This window comes from Cryptotermes secundus, unplaced genomic scaffold (assembly GCF_002891405.2).
Source record: "Cryptotermes secundus unplaced genomic scaffold, Csec_1.0 scaffold1274, whole genome shotgun sequence".
Lineage (NCBI taxonomy): Eukaryota > Metazoa > Arthropoda > Insecta > Blattodea > Kalotermitidae > Cryptotermes > Cryptotermes secundus.
The window spans coordinates 102,115-120,050 of record NW_019718632.1 but is presented as its reverse complement, the minus strand read 5'-3'; the positions used below and the strand labels follow the sequence as shown (position 1 = coordinate 120,050).

The following is a 17,936-nucleotide window of genomic DNA, read 5'->3' as shown; positions in this document are numbered from 1 at the left end:
TTAAATTACAGTAGTCTTTAGCTGTGCAAGGAATACTTGTGTCATCTGCAAACATAATAACTTCCGAAATTTTACTTATTTCAAGGGGGAAATCGTTTATGTATATATTAAAGAGTAAGGGTCCCAACACTGATCCCTGAGGCACACCCCATCCAACAATTTCCCGGTTAGAATAATATTTATTATTTATATAATTTAATTCCACTCTTTGCCTCCTATATTGGAGGTAAGATTGAAACACTGCAGTGATACATCTATATTGTAAATAACTCTTGAGAACTTTGCAGCTTCCCATTATATATAGGCTGTGAACCCATAGCTTGACAAATCATAAAATACAATATACAGATGCTTTTGAAACCTGGTAGCCAGACTCAGCTTGAAGCTGTACGTGCTGTTATTTGGCACTTGACCAGTACTCTAAGAAATGCTATCCATGAGTCTGAAACTCAACTGCACTGGAACATCAGTTCTGCGAATAGCCAATATATATATATATATATATATATAAGCCAAAACTCACCAAAGAGAACAAAACATTACATTGTATTTATTGAGCAGTATGATCTTCTGGGTTGTAACACACTGTAGTTTATATTATATTTCAGCATCCTGTTGCATTGAGGTATTATTCAATTATATGTATACCGTCAATAATGCAACAATGATATTTAAAGTAAATAAAATAAAAAGACACCTAAACCATGTTCTTCATTAAAAGTGTAGTTTTTATACTGTGAAATGTTATTAAATGTTATAAAATGTCATTAAGACACTACATGTATATCTTTACACTAAAAATGACTATAAATACTTTAGAATGTCTTTAATTTATATCATATGTCCTTATAATTTGCAACGTGTTTCAGCCACACATGGGCCAAAATCAGGCAAACTTTTAATTGGTGAGTAGACCACTGAACTGTTCGCTTGTCTTCCGTGCTTTTTGGCACATCGTCATTTTTTTCTTGTTGTTGTGTCACATATCTAGAACTCCGTCATTGTATTCTTTCTGTGGCTATCACAGTTTTGTATGTTGTTTCTCATATACAAGAAGATGCACTAAAGACAAACATACAAGAGAAAACAACATACAAAACTGTGATAGCCACAGAAGGAATACAATTACGGAGGTCTAGATATGTAACACAACAACAACAAAAGACATGCTGCAGAGCATGGAAGATAAGTGAACAGTACAGTGGTCTCCTCACCAATCAAAAGTTTGCCTGATGATGGCCCATGTGTGGCCAAAACAAGTTGCAAATTAGAAGAACATATGATATAAATTAAGACATTCTAAAGTATTTAACAGCCACTTTTAGTGTAAACGATATACATGTAGTGTCTTCTTAATGACATTTTATAACATTTCAAAGTGTAAAAACTACACTTTTAATGAACATGGTTTAGGTGTCTTTTATTTTATTTATTTTAAATATCAGTGTTGCATTATTGACGGTGTACATATAATTGAATAATACCATGTAGTTTAGTTCAGACAGAGCTTGGCTCGCTGCTTGCTTCTGCTTGTTTCTTGCTTGGCTTACTCTTCAACCTTGAAGATGGAGGAGACATGTTCCTCTGAACTACACGGTGTTACAGCCCATAGGAGTGCACTCCTCACAGTCACTTCCATGGAAACCTAAAATCCAACATTAATTACACTATACTGCACAAATAAAATTACACCTGTCTTTTTCCAAAGGCAATTTATTTTCTGTATAGGTATAAATAATATGTCTTTAGTGTCAGTTAAGTCCACTCATGCAAAGAATTACTAGTACACAATTCTTCATTGTTGTGACTTGTAAGGTGAAGACTGTTTCAATGAATGTCTTGGGATTCTCAACAATTTGGGAAGGAAAACACAAACTTGCTAGTGCTGGAGCTGTTGGAAAGGCTCAGTTCTCTGTGTTATGCCAGAAACACTACGGTGCTCCAGGCCCCACATTCAATGCCTGTCACTACTCCAGAATTGCCATCTGGCAACTCTATCCTCGTAATCTTCCACGTACTCGGTACCCGTTCTGGGGACATCCCAAGCTGCCCATAAGCATTCCAACCACAGCCCCAAACCGTACCATCATCTGCCAGCAAGACACGAAATATTAACAACACTCCCACAACAATGATGTTGCAGGGAGATCATGATTTGGTTAATATGTGAATCTTCTTAACACAGACTCCCCTCCAAATTATAGCCTAGAAGAGATCCTACAACCTCTGAAAATCCTTATAACTGAATTAATTTCAGACAAGCATCCAGACGCCACAACCATGGCTCAAACCCCAAACATCCAGTCTATAGTCCAAGGCTCGATTATTCAGTGAAACATACATAAAAGACTATTGTGAAAACTGTGGTCTTCTTTGTAGTGACACTGTAGTTTCGTGGGCATATACCAACATTTCAGAGGAACATGCCCCCCAGTCTTCAGGATTGAAATGTGTGAGTTCAGAAATATACTTGATTGTATGAGGAAGTAGCGCAGATTGTGGTCATAAAAACCAACCTAGCCGATGAGTAGAAATGGAAAACCCCCCTTCAAAAAACAGTCTTTATAAGAGGAACATGAGTTTATCATCAAGGTGGGAAGTGACAGAAAAAATGGCTTTTCCAGTGATCTATTGTTGTTCTTAGGGTGGAACTGGAACTGACTGATGAATGAAAAGTACCAGTTTTTTTCAGGTAATGGCACTTTTCTGAGTGCCAATGCGTGGGATGTGTGGGGAAAGTGTTCTCACAGGCCTGTGCAGGCCTTCAAGGAATGGGAACAGGCTGTAGAAACATGAACCTTCTCACCCAGAAGTGCAATGGTGTGTCTACTGCCACAGCCAACATCTTTCACATTCACTTCTTGTTCCAGTGGCCAGATGACAGGCAGTGGGGTGCTCAGAATGGTGACATCATCCGTGTACTCAGTTTTTAGCTTTTTGGGACCTGCTGTTTGCTCCTGCTTAGCTCTAACAGTGTTCTGTAACAATGCATGGGGAAGACTTTGTTACCAAAGTCAACTTGAGAATGTCTGATAAAATCTTCTTGGTCTGTGGCCATGTCAGCTCAGTAAATCACAGATGGTCCCGGAAATGTTGGTAATTTTTAACTGAGTGACATGGCTGATAGCCCTAGAAGATTTTTAGCCACTGTGAAAGCTTCAAATCTTGAGAATGTTTGCTGTTAAGACAATGAAACTGTATCACCTTGCCAGTGCAGAAGCCAAGTTGTCCTGACTGGTTCCATCCCCATGTATAGAGGTCACTGCACTCTGTGACAGCTGATGAATGCCAGCCACCTGCTGCCACCAGCATCACATGCAGGCCTGCCAATGAATCTACCTGTCGAGCAATCTCCTGCTCATTCTCGAGGCCACCATGACCCAGCTGACCTCGACTGAAACAGCACAGGCCTGCTAAATGTACATACAAGTCACTGTGCAGGCAAGACTGTGGCTTTCTGGGACTGGACCAGGTGATCCTTACATCACAACACACCTTCATACCTGCCTATTCCCCAGCTGAACACCTGTCCTGTCTCAGTCAGCAGCAGACAATGTTCATTGCCACAAGCCACTTGTGTCACTCTTACTCCAGGGTGGTATATTGGCGAGGGCAGCACAAATGCACGTCCTGCAACACAAGCCATGAGTCCCATGTATTATAATATTCTTGGATGTGATGCCACTGGAACCTGCTCCCATCTTCAGGATAATCATTGAAAATAGAGGCAGTAGGCACCTCTAGCACACTGGCACCTATTTACTATATTACAACCCATCATCCCATTACAATTAAATAATCTGTAGATGTTTTCAGACGTCTCCTAAGCAATGCCCTGCTCTCAATGTCAGGCAGCATTTGTCCTTACCTGATTCAGACAAAGCTACATCAAACGTGGAACCACAACACACCCTCACAATTGGGTCTGCCCCAGAGTCCTCATGCTTTAGCTCCCTCTCCACCCTTGTGAAATGGTCAAGTCTCCTCCATGAACTATTCTTAATGCAGAACTTCCAGCAGTCACCAGATGGCACTGTAACCAGCACATGTCGCTGGGAACATGACAGCTTTGTGAAGGAAGCAAATAACATTTGTAATCAAACACTAAGATCCACAAATCAAAATGGTGGCTGTCTCGATACAATGTTCAAATCAACAGTGGCTACACAAAATGTTCTGGCATTTCTACCAGACACTAGTAGGGCAAAGAGAGAAAATTAAGTACATATTCATGTTCTGTCACAAGGACAAAATCATTAACGATATCCTAGCAATGTGCTGAAGTTCAAACATTTGGGAATGACAGGAAATCAAAAAATTACATTCCAAATAAATTAAAGGCAGATTAAATATTAAGAATACTTACTACCACTTGCTCTGAATTTTGTTTACCCACCTGCTACCTAAATGCATACAGGTTAAAATTGTACCTGTTCTTTTGTATGGTTGTGAAATTTGGTCTCTCATCCACCCCAAGGGATGAATACAAACTGGGTAGAATTTGAGAACAGGGTGCTGAGAAGACAGAAGTAACAGAAGAATGGACAAAATTACACAATTAGGAGCTTCGTAAGTTGCATGTTTCAACAGTCAGGCTAATCAAATGAAGAGGAGGTTAACAGCAGAGCATAGAGAACATGTGGGACAGATGGTGAATGTATACAGGCAGGTAGTTCTCCGTTAACGCGGATAATGAATCCCATGAAGTGGTCACATTATTCAAACTCGCACTATTCAAAGTTATAATTAATGTAAAATATGGTAATTGGTTAACATGACGGACACAGGCAATGATAAATTTTAAACGTAAGTTTTATATGTTTAATAACAAAGTATTACAGTAAAGGATAAAATGAATGTACTCTCATTAAATTTACTATAGTTATAGAGAGTAAAAATAGATCATTGAAGGTTGCGGTGCGAGGGCCAGTTTTTATGGCCCACCCCTCATACTCATACAGAGAGTAAAATAGAAACAATGAAATTCTCAATATCATTCCTAAAGGTAAGCTTACACAGACAAGAAACACCTTATTGTCTTTTGAAATATTTTAGCAGCATAGACTGAACTGTTTTCTCTTCTTTAAATCTTCATACATATGCTGGTAGATGCAGAGTGCTTTATCCACATCTCAGCGAATTTGCATGCTATGATCAAGGTCAGGGCCAGCGTCCATAATTTTTTGCTTCACGACTTCAACTTAGAAGATATCTTCAAATTCCTTGAGAGTGAACTCCTTCACTTGCTCCCTACTCTCACTCTTCGGCATCACTGTCGGCTTCTTCAAATGTTCTTTGCTGATCTAAAAGTAGGAGATCATCAAGCAATTCTTCCGAGCATGAGTGACCTGAGCACTTACTGAACATTGTTATTTCTTCTACAACAGTTTCTTCTTCAAAATCACTACTATTTGCACAATGAGGCAAACTATGGTTCCACACTCCACGCATGTTGTTTTCAGTTATCTGCTGCCAAACATGGTGAATATTTTCTATTCCATGTCTGATGTTATAACTTTCCAGAACTCTGTTAAGGAAATTGTATTGTCTCCTCTAGTTTTTAGCAACTGCCTGTTCAAATGTTTCTCTTATGCAGTAGGCAACAGTCCCTTGATCCATGAGGCTGCAACGAAGATGTATTTGGTGAAAAAAGGAATGATTTTTACATTTTCACACAATGAACTGAGTGTAGTTGGATGACTTGGAGCATTATCTGAAATCCGTAGTACTTTAAATGTGATGTTGCTTTCCTTGCAATATTTTTCAACAGCTGGACAAAAATTGCTTGAAAACCAGTCATTAAATACTGCTTGGGCCACCCATGCACTCTTATTTAATCACCAAATATCTGGAAGTGATCTATGGTTGTAGCCTTTCAGAGCACAAGGATTTAGAGACCAATAAACTAGAACTGATTGATTTCAATTTAAAATTGCCTTGAGCACTGGCTACCATTTAAAGTGTTTGGCGATCTTTAGACACTTTAAATCTAGGTTGAGTTTTTCTTTCTTAGAAATGTAAGTTCTGGTAGGCATCATTTTCCAGAATAAACCAGTTTCATCCACATTAAATATTTGTTGATCAGTGTATCCACCATCTTTGATTGTTTTTTAGAACATCAGGATATACAGATGCTGCATCCTCGTTTGCACTGGCAGCCTCACTGGTAATTTTAACATTATGCAGCTGAACTCAATTTTTAAATCAATCAAACCAACCAACACTTGCATTAAACATTTCTTTTACTCCATTATTCTTCTTTCAGTCTCTGCTAGAGCAAATGCATTTTTGATTGCAATAGTCAATCCATACAGTTAAAAGATGCTCTATTTCTATCACTGTAACACTTTTCTGTCCCTTGTAGATGTTTGAAAACCACAAAAACCTGATGCAACTTTTCCCTGTGTGCTTTACAATATTTCCATACAATAGATTCAGGCATTCTGACATCCTGTCCTAGTTTTTAGAGTTGCTATGACCATGTTCATGTCCTTCAATCACATCAAACTTTTGCTCTAATGTAATAATAAACCTTGTTTTTTGGCACTCATAGCGTTTTTATCTGAAGGAATCTTCCTTTCGTCCATTTCGTTAAGGGTACTTCTTAAAACGATTAAAACAAATCACAGAAAGTAACATATATTATGAGAGGTGGCAGCACATGCACATGCGAAGATTAACAAGTGCAGACTAAAGCAGAAACACCTAAAACCTTAACGATAACCTCAAATGCCCATGCGCTAGCCTCACATTAACTGAATTTTGATATGCATTAAACGCAACCTGGTATCATTGTACAATTCACATTAAATTGAATATCACATTATTCATGACCTAGCTGTATAACATTTCAGTGGATATAAAGGAAAGATGGTGTGAAAGTGGACTGGATTGATCTGGCTTTGAACATGGGACCAGTGGCTGACTCCTGTACACACGTTAATGAACATTTCGGCTCCTAAAAGGGCAAGCATGGCAACTGTTTCCCCCAAATGATCTTCAGCACACTTCATTGTGCCTCTTATACTCCAATTCAGAGGCTTACAACTCAAGGGTGATCAGTAAAAGTATTCACAAACAGCTTAAACATATGTTGTAAGCAAATTTTCTAGATCCCCACAGAAAAAATCCTGGTGGTATCTATGCAACAAGGAATCTCATACACCTCCTCTATGCATGACACAGCAGCAAAGCATTCCATCTTGTGCAGTTACAAAGACAGTGATACCAGCTTTCACATCTCACCTATTCAAAACTGTGGTGCAGAGGCAAATGATGAAACATTTAGTCAAACAGAATTTAAAATGGCAAGGTCCAAACAGAGCTTTGGCTCCACACCTAATTTTGATGGTTGAAGGTATTGTTGGAACAGAGTGAATGTCCTCAATGAATAGTGTACAAGGCAAGGGGAATAAGAAACTGAGCCAGAAGGAAGAGACCCATTCACCATGGGTGCATAAGTACATGATGAGACATATACTCGGCTCAAGCTAGTCAAGAATTTCCTATCCATTTATAAAACCCAAACATTCACTGCCATGTTCTAAGATCCCAGCTCTGATCTCTGGATAACATTTCATTAATATGCTGTAAGCAGTTCACTTCCAACCCAGTCCTGAAGCTCTACTTATAAGTCCACTCACCTGCTGAGGTTGCTGTGCATCTGGTAGGGTGAGCTGCTTCAGTTGGTGTGGCTCACCTCCAACAAACCCAGACACACGGACCCCAGAATCTGTGACAGGGTAAAACTGTATAACTTCAAAAGCAAATTCCTGATGTTTGTGAAACTTGATGGATTGGTGAATGTCTAAAGGTTAACCTATATGAAAAAAAAAGAAGCGAACACACAGGTTTGATAGTGGAGGAGTTCAGCTGGAAGACCAACAAGGCAATGAGATGACAATATTAAACTGAACTATAGGTAAACAAGTTGTGGGGATGTCAAATGCACTGAACTTTCTCACGATAATGTCAAAGGGCTGCTGAACAATCATTTTATATGATCAGCCAGTCAAGATCCTGTCATTTAGTTTGGTCTGTGGTTTACTTTTTATGGCACTGTCAGTATCTAGACTATACAGAGGATCATATGGTCGATGACTGACCAGTGATGAATTTGAAAGGATGGAAACAGAAGAAGTCATGATCTGATTGAGGTATTTACTCCAGCATTTGCATAGAGCAACTGAGGAAACCATAAAAGTCTCATTCAGGGGAGTTTGTGATCCACTCAAGATTCAAACCAATTACCTCCCAAGCACAAACCTACTGTTACTGCTACAGTATCAATTTGTATCTGATGTACATAACAGAGACACTAGACAGGGTTTTAACCTTAATCTTTATCAACCTTCAACTCATTTATCATTATACCAGAGAGGCTCGTATTATATGGGCATTAAATTATTCAATAGTCTTCCATTAAACCTGAAACAATTATACAGAGATGTCAAACAATTTAAATTAAAGATAAAGGAATTTTTGTATAATCACTCATTTTATACCTTGGAAGAGTATTTTGTGTATTTTAGTTAGGGTAATTTTGACACTGATCATACTCATGAGTTTTAGTTGTATTATTTTATTATATCTGTATGATAAGCATTGTGCTGCATTTTATTGTTGTTTCTTTTATATATTTGGAAGTGTATTTTGAGTATTTTTGATAGGAAGGGTTGAATTGATACTCATTATGTTTTTTATGATCTCAGTAGTATTATTTAACATATCTGTATATTGACTTGGTACCGTGTACTGCTTTTATTTATGTGTTTTGTTTGACTTTTCCACATCCTCTGAATGTATTTCCAGTATTGGATTTATGGAAATAAAGACTACTACTACTACTACTACTACTACTCCAATTTGTTCACCTGTTAATACAACCATGCAGCTCCAAGCCAGAGACACCTCCTTCACACCAGTCACAGGGAATTCAGTTAGCTGGGGCAAAGTACTGGCTCTCGTTGTGGGACACTGCCCAAATCCATTGTAACCACAGTATAGAAGCTTCATGTTAACCCTGCAGGAAATGTGGAGCATTACATCAGTTGATGACATGTAAGAGTGTGGAAACAAGAAGTACACACAAAATTTTAATTGGAAACTTATATACACATGAGGATAATACGTGTACCCTGGAGTCCAAAATTCATCTAAATATTAAAAAAATTAAGTTTCTTACCACACATGAAACACAGCATCTCCATTACAAGCCAACCAGTTAATGCCACCAAAGGGAATAATCAATATTTACTTAGGAACCACATGAAACCCACAAATACACTGTTGTAATATATGCACCTCCTAACATACATATATATTACTTTAAACATGTATATGATTTTGTCTGACTGTATAGACAGGACGTTATAATTATAAGATAGAGAATCCTAGTTGAGACAAACACACATGATGCAACACTTGTTTGTCGACTAGAGAACATGGACCAAGGCATGTGACTGCCAGCCAACGCCCGTCCTAGCCCCTTTAAAAGACCACGTTTTGGGGCGCGGAGCAAACATCATAGATTTCAGTTCATACACTGCACTAAGTCTCTGTGCACCGTCATAGGGACTTCATAAACTTCTATTCATGCAGTATTCTTGATCTCTGTACAACATCTGTATCAACACCATTTATATTAAATATATTCACTGTATCGTACTGTGAGTTCGACTTGGATTTCAATCCTTAAGTGTCCAACATACTACGAGGAACAGTCTCCCGCTCAGCTAACCTCTCGAATCCCATCACCATCATCGGGATAATGTAAGCGTTCTGGAATCTTAAATCAGGGTGAAAATCACAATAACTACTGTGCTCAGATGAAGTGGGTTTGACTGGTGCATGATTTTGTGACTGTCTGCTCCATGGCCTGCAGTCTGCAAGCAAACTGTTTAATTTGAGGTTTGTGATTGTGGAGATAAAAAATAACCACAGGCAATTTGTTCAGCAGCTGAAGAACTGTACCATGGAGGTGTAACAACACATCTGAGTATGTGCTGCAACATCAGACATGAAGATCTGTGGGTGGAGACTCCACATTAAACCTGTAACAGGGCTGTCCAAAGCCATTACTCCAGAAAATTGGGAACAAGACTGGCCCAATGCTCTCGCCCCTCCCTGGGCACCAGAGTGGCTACAGTCTGTCCTCTAGCTGTTCCCAGATTTATCAAGTTCAGTTTAGAGGGTCAAAACTTCTCTGAACTTTGGTTTGTGGGACTTTCATCAAAAATGATTATGTATTAGAAAGAACTTAATGAAGAGAGTTATTCTGTTCTATAATGTATGAGCTTAACATACTTATAAAAAATCTGTAATTAACTGGAAGAACTATGACCTTACATAGTTCTAAATTCTGAATTTTTATTACAAGTCCATCCTCAGGTGTGTTTCATAAAGGATCTATGGAATGTACACAAAGTCTAATTCTAACAACTGAAGTTCATATTCTCTTATGGTGAAAAATCACAGTCAAATGCATCTCACTTGGAGTACTTCAAGAGAGATGTTGAATCCCATACTGCTTGCTGACAGCTGAGCAAATGCATTAATTTTGCTGTGGCTTATATGAACACTATGAACGGCTACATACTCATCATGTCTGTGCATACATGGATAGTTAGTGAGTCTTCCAGCACATCTTCTTCCTAGATTGCACGGAACTTCTCCTACTCACTTGTTCGGTTTCGTCCTGTAAAAGCAATAACAAGTTACGTTTCAGGGACCCAAAGTTTATATTACACTTTAACTACATTCATCAGACCCTACGAACACTGAGAATAACCACCAGAATTGAAATGATGAACTAGACATTCATACGCTTTAAAATAACTCCTCTGTTCACCTTTGGTTGATACTCTGCAATAGCAAACTAAACATCACAGTAATATTAGAGCATTGAAAGTCTCTACCATAACATTAGATTTATTGATATTCAGAGAAAAATAAATCGCATACCTTCTTTTTCGGACGAAAGTAATCGAACTTTGTACAATATAACCTCAATCAAATATCACACCCCACTAATCGGCATGGAGCATTTTGAACATTTTGAATACTGAAAGCGGTGAGAAACCGCGAGATTGAATAAGAGAGAAAAAAAAGCAAGGTACCTGTCGTCCACGGAAATACTGGCAATGGGAGCCTAGGGTGTCCTAGGCAGCTATGGTATGTCGTGATCCGTGGTATTATATACCGTAGTCGTATGGAATATCGACGTCAAAAATTTGTACAGAAAAATTCGGACATGTGAAATAACTGATTAATGGAGTTCAAAATCACTTAACAGTCAAAAATTCTTTTTTTATCTTCCCCCTCCTTTCTTTGACGGGAAATTTAGATTGGTTGAGGGAGGGATGTATTTGCTGTTATACCTACAGCACCTACACGACCTACACCGAGAGGATCGAGAGAGAAAGAGTTGTAGGTTGACGAAGTGGATTGAAGTGTGATGTGAATTTATATTGAAAGTTTTGTGGGTTAATGACTTGCAGAATTTCAGTTACATTACTACCGACTGTTACCAGGACCATCGTCCAAGCAAAGGAAATCTCTGTAGTAAGCGCAGGTCTTATTTATTTGTCTTGTTTTGTTAGGGTATGGGTTATATATACCTTATTGTGTTATGTAATGTTCTTTATTTGAAGAGCAGAGAACTTTACATCTTACAGATATTTTGATAGTTCATATTGGTGGTTGAAAGCCTTGACACGTGTACGGTTGATGCAGCACGTCCTTACGGTCAAGAAAAATAACATCAAGAAATTTTTCACTGCATGTTTTTTTTAATGAGGAATATATATATGTATGAGCGCAAAGCCACGTTGTTCTCCAGGCGCACCAATACTAGCAGATGCCATTTTATTATCTTTTAATTACTTCATCAAACAAGGTGACACAACAAATCAGCCACAATTACCCCGTTCATTTTTGGCTCACTTTAGTTCGTCATTGGAACAAAACTGGAAAATTCTGTACACATTATTGGACTACCTGTATTTTTTAAAACACTTTTTGTGCACAGAATCATCATCAAATACAGTATTTCTTGTTTGATGTGCACTGCATTGAAAAATTTGTGAAATTATAATGTAATCAGGGTTGTAGTTTTGTCTTGTACCAATTTTTAGCATCATGATCCACTTTTGAAAAAAATGATAAAAGAAATGTATGGATTTTATATATTAGCCAGTGTTAAATTGGGCAGGTGTGCCAGAATGAAATTCGTGTAGCAGCAGGATTTGGCATAACCCTCCCTCCCCTACTCCTAGTATCTTTTATTTATATTGTATTTATTGTAAGTTCAAGAGATCCAAAGATGGATATAGAACATGTCACAAAATAACATAGAGCACAGAATACATACATAAATATTACACAACTAGACAGTACAGCGAATACAACAATAATAATAATTATCTATTTAGATATTCATCCACGGTATAAAACGCATGATTATTCAAGAAATGCCCTAATACAACCTTAAACTTTTAAAAATTATTGGATGTGTTCTTGATCTCTATGGGCTATTTATTGAATATTTTTATACCCGCATAAAAACTCCTTTTTGATAAATAGTTAAATTAGCTTGAGGTAAATACAAATCTTAGTCTTTGTCTAGTATCAGTAGTATGAGAATCAATGTTTGATGGAAAAAGAACTTTATTTTGCAATACAAATACTAACAACAAAAATAATTGTGATGCAAATGATAAAATATTTTAACTCTTTAAATATATTTCTACACGAAACTCTATTGCCATATCCCAGCATTGCTCTGATAGCCTTTTTTTTTTGAGAAGAAAAATAGCAGAACTATGAGATGAGTTCCCCAAAAGATGATGCCATAGCTCATTAATGAGTGAAAAAAGGAATAATAAATCACCTTTAAAGCTGAAGTAGACATGTAATATTTCATATTTCTAATTACGTAGCAAGCCTTACTTAATTTTTTTACAAGTAAATCAGTGTGATTCTTCCATGTTAAGGCACTATCAACTATAACTCGCAAGAATGTAGTAATGAGGGTACTGTTAATAAAGTTATTATCATAATTTATTGTAAAAGTATCTGACATTACTGTCTTAGTTTTAAATTGAATAGAATGTGTCTTTTAAAATTTAAAGATACTTTATTAGCTCTAAACCATCCATTTATGATTTCAATTATTATAAGAATATTCCTGCTAAGATCATTTATATTGGAATGTGAAAATAAGATGCTAGTAGCATCAGCAAAAATTATAGGAGTAGGAAATTTATTTAATATTTTAGGCAAGTCATTTATATATAAGAGAAACAACAAAGGTCCTAATACAGACCTTTGTGGCACTCCCTGTCTAACACTAAGCCAATCTGAGGATACTGAATTCATATCACTTTTATATATTACTGTTCTAATATATCTGTTACTTAAATAAGATTCATAAAGTGCATGATCTTTCCCATTAATACCATAAAATTTAAGTTTGGACAGCAAGATTTCAGACATACATACAAATATTTGGTGGATCATGGGATAAATGACAATAAAGTTCGCTTAGTTTATTTCTTAATCCTCTGATACTTTGATGAAAAACTTTCAGTGATGTATTTGATATGATCTGATTATCCATTAGCTCATCACCCATAAAAAATCTATATTTCTATTTACCGGGTTACTTTTTTGTCTCTTTGATACTCTAGCTTCCTTATTAGCAATTTCACTATTTTTCTCATTTACAAGAGTCTTTACCTCTACCTGATTTAAATCTTCGTAAACTTCTTCCCATTTTAACATATTGGGAGGCTCTTTATGCTTTCTTTTTTAATGCTAGTGGGGTGGGACTAAGTCCCTTGTACTGTGGCCACTTCTGGCCTATTGTGCCAGCCCCAGATGATAGTTGAGGGTGATTGTGGAGCAATTGGTGGAATGAAGATTGGCAGGGGAAACCGAAGTACTCGGAGAAAACCTGCCCCAGCGCCACTTTGTCCACCACAAATCCCACTTGACCAGACCCGGGATCGAACCCGGGCCGCCATGGTGGGAAGCCAGCGACCAACCACTTGAGCTAAGCGGCCTCCGTAGTCTAGGGGTAACTTTCTCACTTCGTGACTCAAGGTATGCGGGTTCAAACCCGGCGGAGGTCGTAGAATTTTTAAGGGCGGAAAAATTCAAGGAACAAGTCCTCCCGGAGGGACTTTAAGCCGTGGGTCCCGTGTCGTAGCTTTACGGCAAGTAAAAGAACCTCATGTCTCAAGGGGACCTCTGAGCCAAATTCAGGACATTTCCCTCCCAACAGTAGTCTCTAATGCCTCTGGTAGATGGGGGAAGCATCGAGATACCGCTGAGCCAGTAGATGCCGAACTCGCTGGCTGAGTCGGGACTGATTGGACGCACCAGTACCGGTAGGGTATAGAGACTGGTAGAATATCATAGGGGACGCACAGTGGACCAATATTTGGTCTAAGTGCATGGGGAAACCCACCCTCTCCAATAAACAACAACAACAACAACCACTTGAGCTATGGTGCGGCCCTCTTTATGCACTACCATAAGTGCTCTTATATTTTGCCCTAGAAGTATAGACATCTTTTCTCTGCCAGAAACGNGACCAGACCCGGGATCGAACCCGGGCCGCCGTGGTGGGAAGCCAGTAACTAACCGCTTGAGCTATTGAATACCTCATTTTCCTTATTTACACAGGAAGATACTTGTAAATCATGTCTATGAGGAACAGTTACAATAAATATATTAGTATTCTGTGTAGCTGATACAAGTTTGATCACAGTCCTTTTCGTAGTTTCAAGAATGAAGAAAAAAAAACGTTACCTCAAATTATGCATTAATTTTCTTCACTTGAATGCATAACAAAGCCAGCCTAAAGAATTTTATTTGAAGTTATATTAGAGATTTATATATATATATATATCTGCTTATACAAGCAGCAAAGCCAAATGCATGTGACAGTGATTGATTTTCCTACTAGAATTGCAGAGGGGCCAGTGACTTCAGATACTGACTAGAGCCCAGAGAACAAAAAGACTTCTTCATGGGCCATGCCATGTCTCAGGTGGTTGGGTAGGCGCCGGCTTCCCATCTTGGCGGCATGTGGCAATTTGTGGGGTGGGGGGCAAAGTGGCATAGGGGATGAATTTTCACCAAATACTTTGGTTTCCCATGCCAATTGTCATTTCATCAACTTCCCCCCCTATCATGGGCACCATATGTATAGTCTTGATACTGACAGAGTCATTAAATAACCAACTAAATGCTTTTTAGCCATATTAATAGGTGCTACTGAAGAGTTTTTGTCTGTAAAAATATTTATTTCCAGTGTATGCATTTTCGCATCTATTTGTAGAGCGCATTATTCGGTCCAGTTTACATATATCTCTTTAAGATCAATTTTAATAATATGATTAACATTAATAGCAACGTGTTGCTGGTGAATGGGCATGTGCTGATCCTGTGCTCTTTACTGCACACTTGGTTTTGTGCACGAGTTGGCGCTATTCAAAGTGATAGTGGCCGTGTCACGAGGGTCATGCATGAAGAAGAGCGGACTGAGCGGTTTCGTGGGTTTACTTGGTCATCCTGTAGTTTACACGAAATTTTGTTTCAGGAGATTGGCACAACCTTCATAGCTATGCTCGAAGGTTCGCTTTACAAGAGCAAATTCCCGGTCTCGAGGGGCTGCTGGGTCGTACTCCCTTCGTTTCGCGCGGTCCCTTCGAAAATTATTTTACGACGGCGCAGCAACTGCACCAATTGAGATGAGTGGCCGGAAACGTTACTACACGACACAATAGCTTAGCGAGCTAATGATATTCATGTTTTCTCACGGTAAGACGGAGCCCCGGGTGCGCATATGTGAACATCATGCATGGTACAGCCGTTTAGACAGAAGTCAGTCGTCTAGTAATAAACAAGTTAGGGACGGAGGAATGAATACTTCGATGTGACGTTGTGTACTCCCATAGAAGTTCACCGATATTTCAATGGAACATGTTGCCTCTATCCTTGGCATCGAAGGGGAAGCAAAAAGAAAGCTCTGCTTACTCTGGGACCTTGAAGATGGTGGTAATATATTCCATGCGAACGCGCCTAGCAAAATTCGTGAGCCAGTATGTTAACTTTTTATTCCCATTTTGTATTTGTGTTTCTTTCGATGGTACACAGTCTGACTTGCCGACATTAGCATAGATATCTCCTTACTGAAGTCTCATTTTAATCAGAGGGGCACGCAGTGGTGTACTTCGTTGAGGCACTGTGCTACAATCCGGCAGGTCGCGTGTTCGATTCCCGATAAGTTCATTGGATTTTTCAGTGTACCTACCAATTCTTAAAGCCGCATTATGGCCCTGGGGTTGGCTGTTTTAGCCTACTTTCCTTATTTTGGAAAACAATAAATCTAGACGTATGAGATCACCATCTGAATGCTTGAACAAATCTAATTGAAATTTGGTATGTATTTCATGGCACCTGAGCCCATTTCGGCGGCATACTTCATAAATACCTTCCATTAATCTGTGTTTGTAAGTGTATCTCCGTGTCGTTGCTAGGCAATGGCTTGGTAAACACGTTCCCTCTGCAATGAATAAACGCAACAATAGAATTGGAACCTCGTTTTCTCTGCGGTCCGTGTCGTAAAAGGGACGTCAGTGATGAGACCCGACCTCTCGTCAGAGAGGGCGCTCCAAATGAACAGGACAGTAACTTTCGGGGCTCGACACCAAGACAGACTGACGGACTGTCAGTCGCAATGTGACTTGGACTTGGATATCTGGCTGTGTATGGTAGGCAAACACGTTCTCATAACTAAGAAGAATTGTTGGAGGCGTCGTTTTCTGAGTGGCTCATTTCATGTAAATGGAAAGTTGGCGATTATTTCTTCTGAGAAATGGAGGCTCATGGGATTGTGAGATGTTGAGTTTCCCACATTTTCTAGACAGTCGGCTCATAGATGGCGGTAAGGTCAGCCATACGCGCCGGCCGCCCTTTACCCCCAAGAATTTTCCTGGTACTCATTTCTGTTAGAGGCTGAGTCGACCCCAGGGCCATACTACTGTAAAACCAAAAATCTTGTCCTTATCATTATTGTGTTCAGTTTTTCCGTATTATTTCGAAGAAAACGGCGCCGCGACCCTCAGAATGGTACTACTATACTTAATCTTCGCGTTGCGAAACAACCGATGTTATCAGTGGCTGTGAAAGTTTTTGGTAAGAACACGAATTGAGGGTGCTGAGGGAGAATTATCGAACTTAAGAAGGAGGAAGTGTCGAAGTTTCATAAAATTGCGTAATGCGGAGCGTCATCTATACGGTGAGTAAAAGAGGTAGGAGTGGCATGCAGCACTCAAAGAAGACACTAGAAACGCCTGCAGAAATTTGCTGGGCTACCTTTTGCGTAGATGAGGGAATAATATGCGAGTGGTTCTCGTGGGGGAATTCAGTGCCCTGTTCAGAGGTAAATCACAGACCGGTGGAAATTACGCAGTTACAGCCTTCATGGTTTAACGACGCTGTATGAAATACGGAGGCTGTTTAGATTTGAAACCGGTACTGGCCTATCGCAAAGTACTATCATACGCTGATACATGTTTACAGCGTCCATGTGTCCACGTACACGGACGATCATGAAACTCGCAATGTGAGCACTGTTTCAAAATGAACGCGAGGCTTTTTCAGGCTAGATATCGTTATTTGGCAATTCCGTGACTGGATCGTCTTTGAGGGCACTTCATTATCAGATAATGATGGAGATTAATATATCATCATTGGAAAATTGCTAGATTCTTCTATTTTCAGCGTATCGTGGGAACCGGATACCTCATTGGACACAAGACTTCCGATTCCGTAACCTTGCCTTCTTATCATGTACGTGGTATTTACATATGGTATGATGTACTTCCAGAGATTTTTACACACAGATGTCATATGCATTTATGCAT

At 38.9% G+C, this 17,936-nt stretch overlaps 2 protein-coding genes across 8 annotated transcripts in view; one reads left to right on the top strand and one right to left on the bottom strand.

Moving 5' to 3' along the window:
- Nucleotides 1-535: 535 nt before the first annotated feature.
- LOC111862929 (probable E3 ubiquitin-protein ligase HERC4) lies at nt 536-11,205 on the bottom strand. Of its 6 annotated transcripts, XM_033750998.1 has the most exons (10): nt 10,963-11,104; nt 10,598-10,696; nt 9,668-9,787; nt 8,874-9,022; nt 7,644-7,732; nt 3,869-4,067; nt 3,496-3,630; nt 3,205-3,410; nt 2,807-2,978; nt 536-2,090 (listed from the first exon to the last, which is right to left on the bottom strand). In XM_033750998.1, exons 4-10 carry the CDS (start codon nt 9,013-9,015, stop codon nt 1,918-1,920), a joined length of 1,116 nt encoding a protein of 371 aa, XP_033606889.1. In that variant the 5' UTR covers nt 9,016-9,022; nt 9,668-9,787; nt 10,598-10,696; nt 10,963-11,104; the 3' UTR covers nt 536-1,917. The 6 variants fall into 6 exon arrangements, with proteins under 6 accessions (XP_033606889.1, XP_033606881.1, XP_023704583.1 ...); XM_033750990.1 differs by lacking the exons at nt 9,668-9,787; nt 10,963-11,104 and adding an exon at nt 11,118-11,205; XM_023848815.2 differs by lacking the exon at nt 9,668-9,787.
- Nucleotides 11,206-11,403: 198 nt separating this feature from the next.
- Nucleotides 11,404-17,936, top strand: part of LOC111862913 (glycerol-3-phosphate acyltransferase 1, mitochondrial) — a 39,469-nt gene continuing 32,936 nt past the window's right edge. The window contains exon 1 of one of the 2 annotated variants that reach the window (XM_023848779.2): nt 11,404-11,572. The gene's annotated coding sequence lies outside the window, so the exon portion shown is untranslated. The remainder of the gene's footprint in view (nt 11,573-17,936) is intronic. The other variant, XM_023848769.2, reaches the window with a different exon arrangement.

Coding starts and splice junctions, on each gene's coding strand:
- LOC111862929 (XM_033750990.1), bottom strand. Junction 3,631..3,868: donor TGTAGCTTTGTCTGAATCAG/GTAAGGACAAAT, acceptor CTTGTGTTGCAG/GACGTGCATTTGTGCTGCCC. Junction 2,979..3,204: donor TTGGCTTCTGCACTGGCAAG/GTGATACAGTTT, acceptor GCATTGTTACAG/AACACTGTTAGAGCTAAGCA.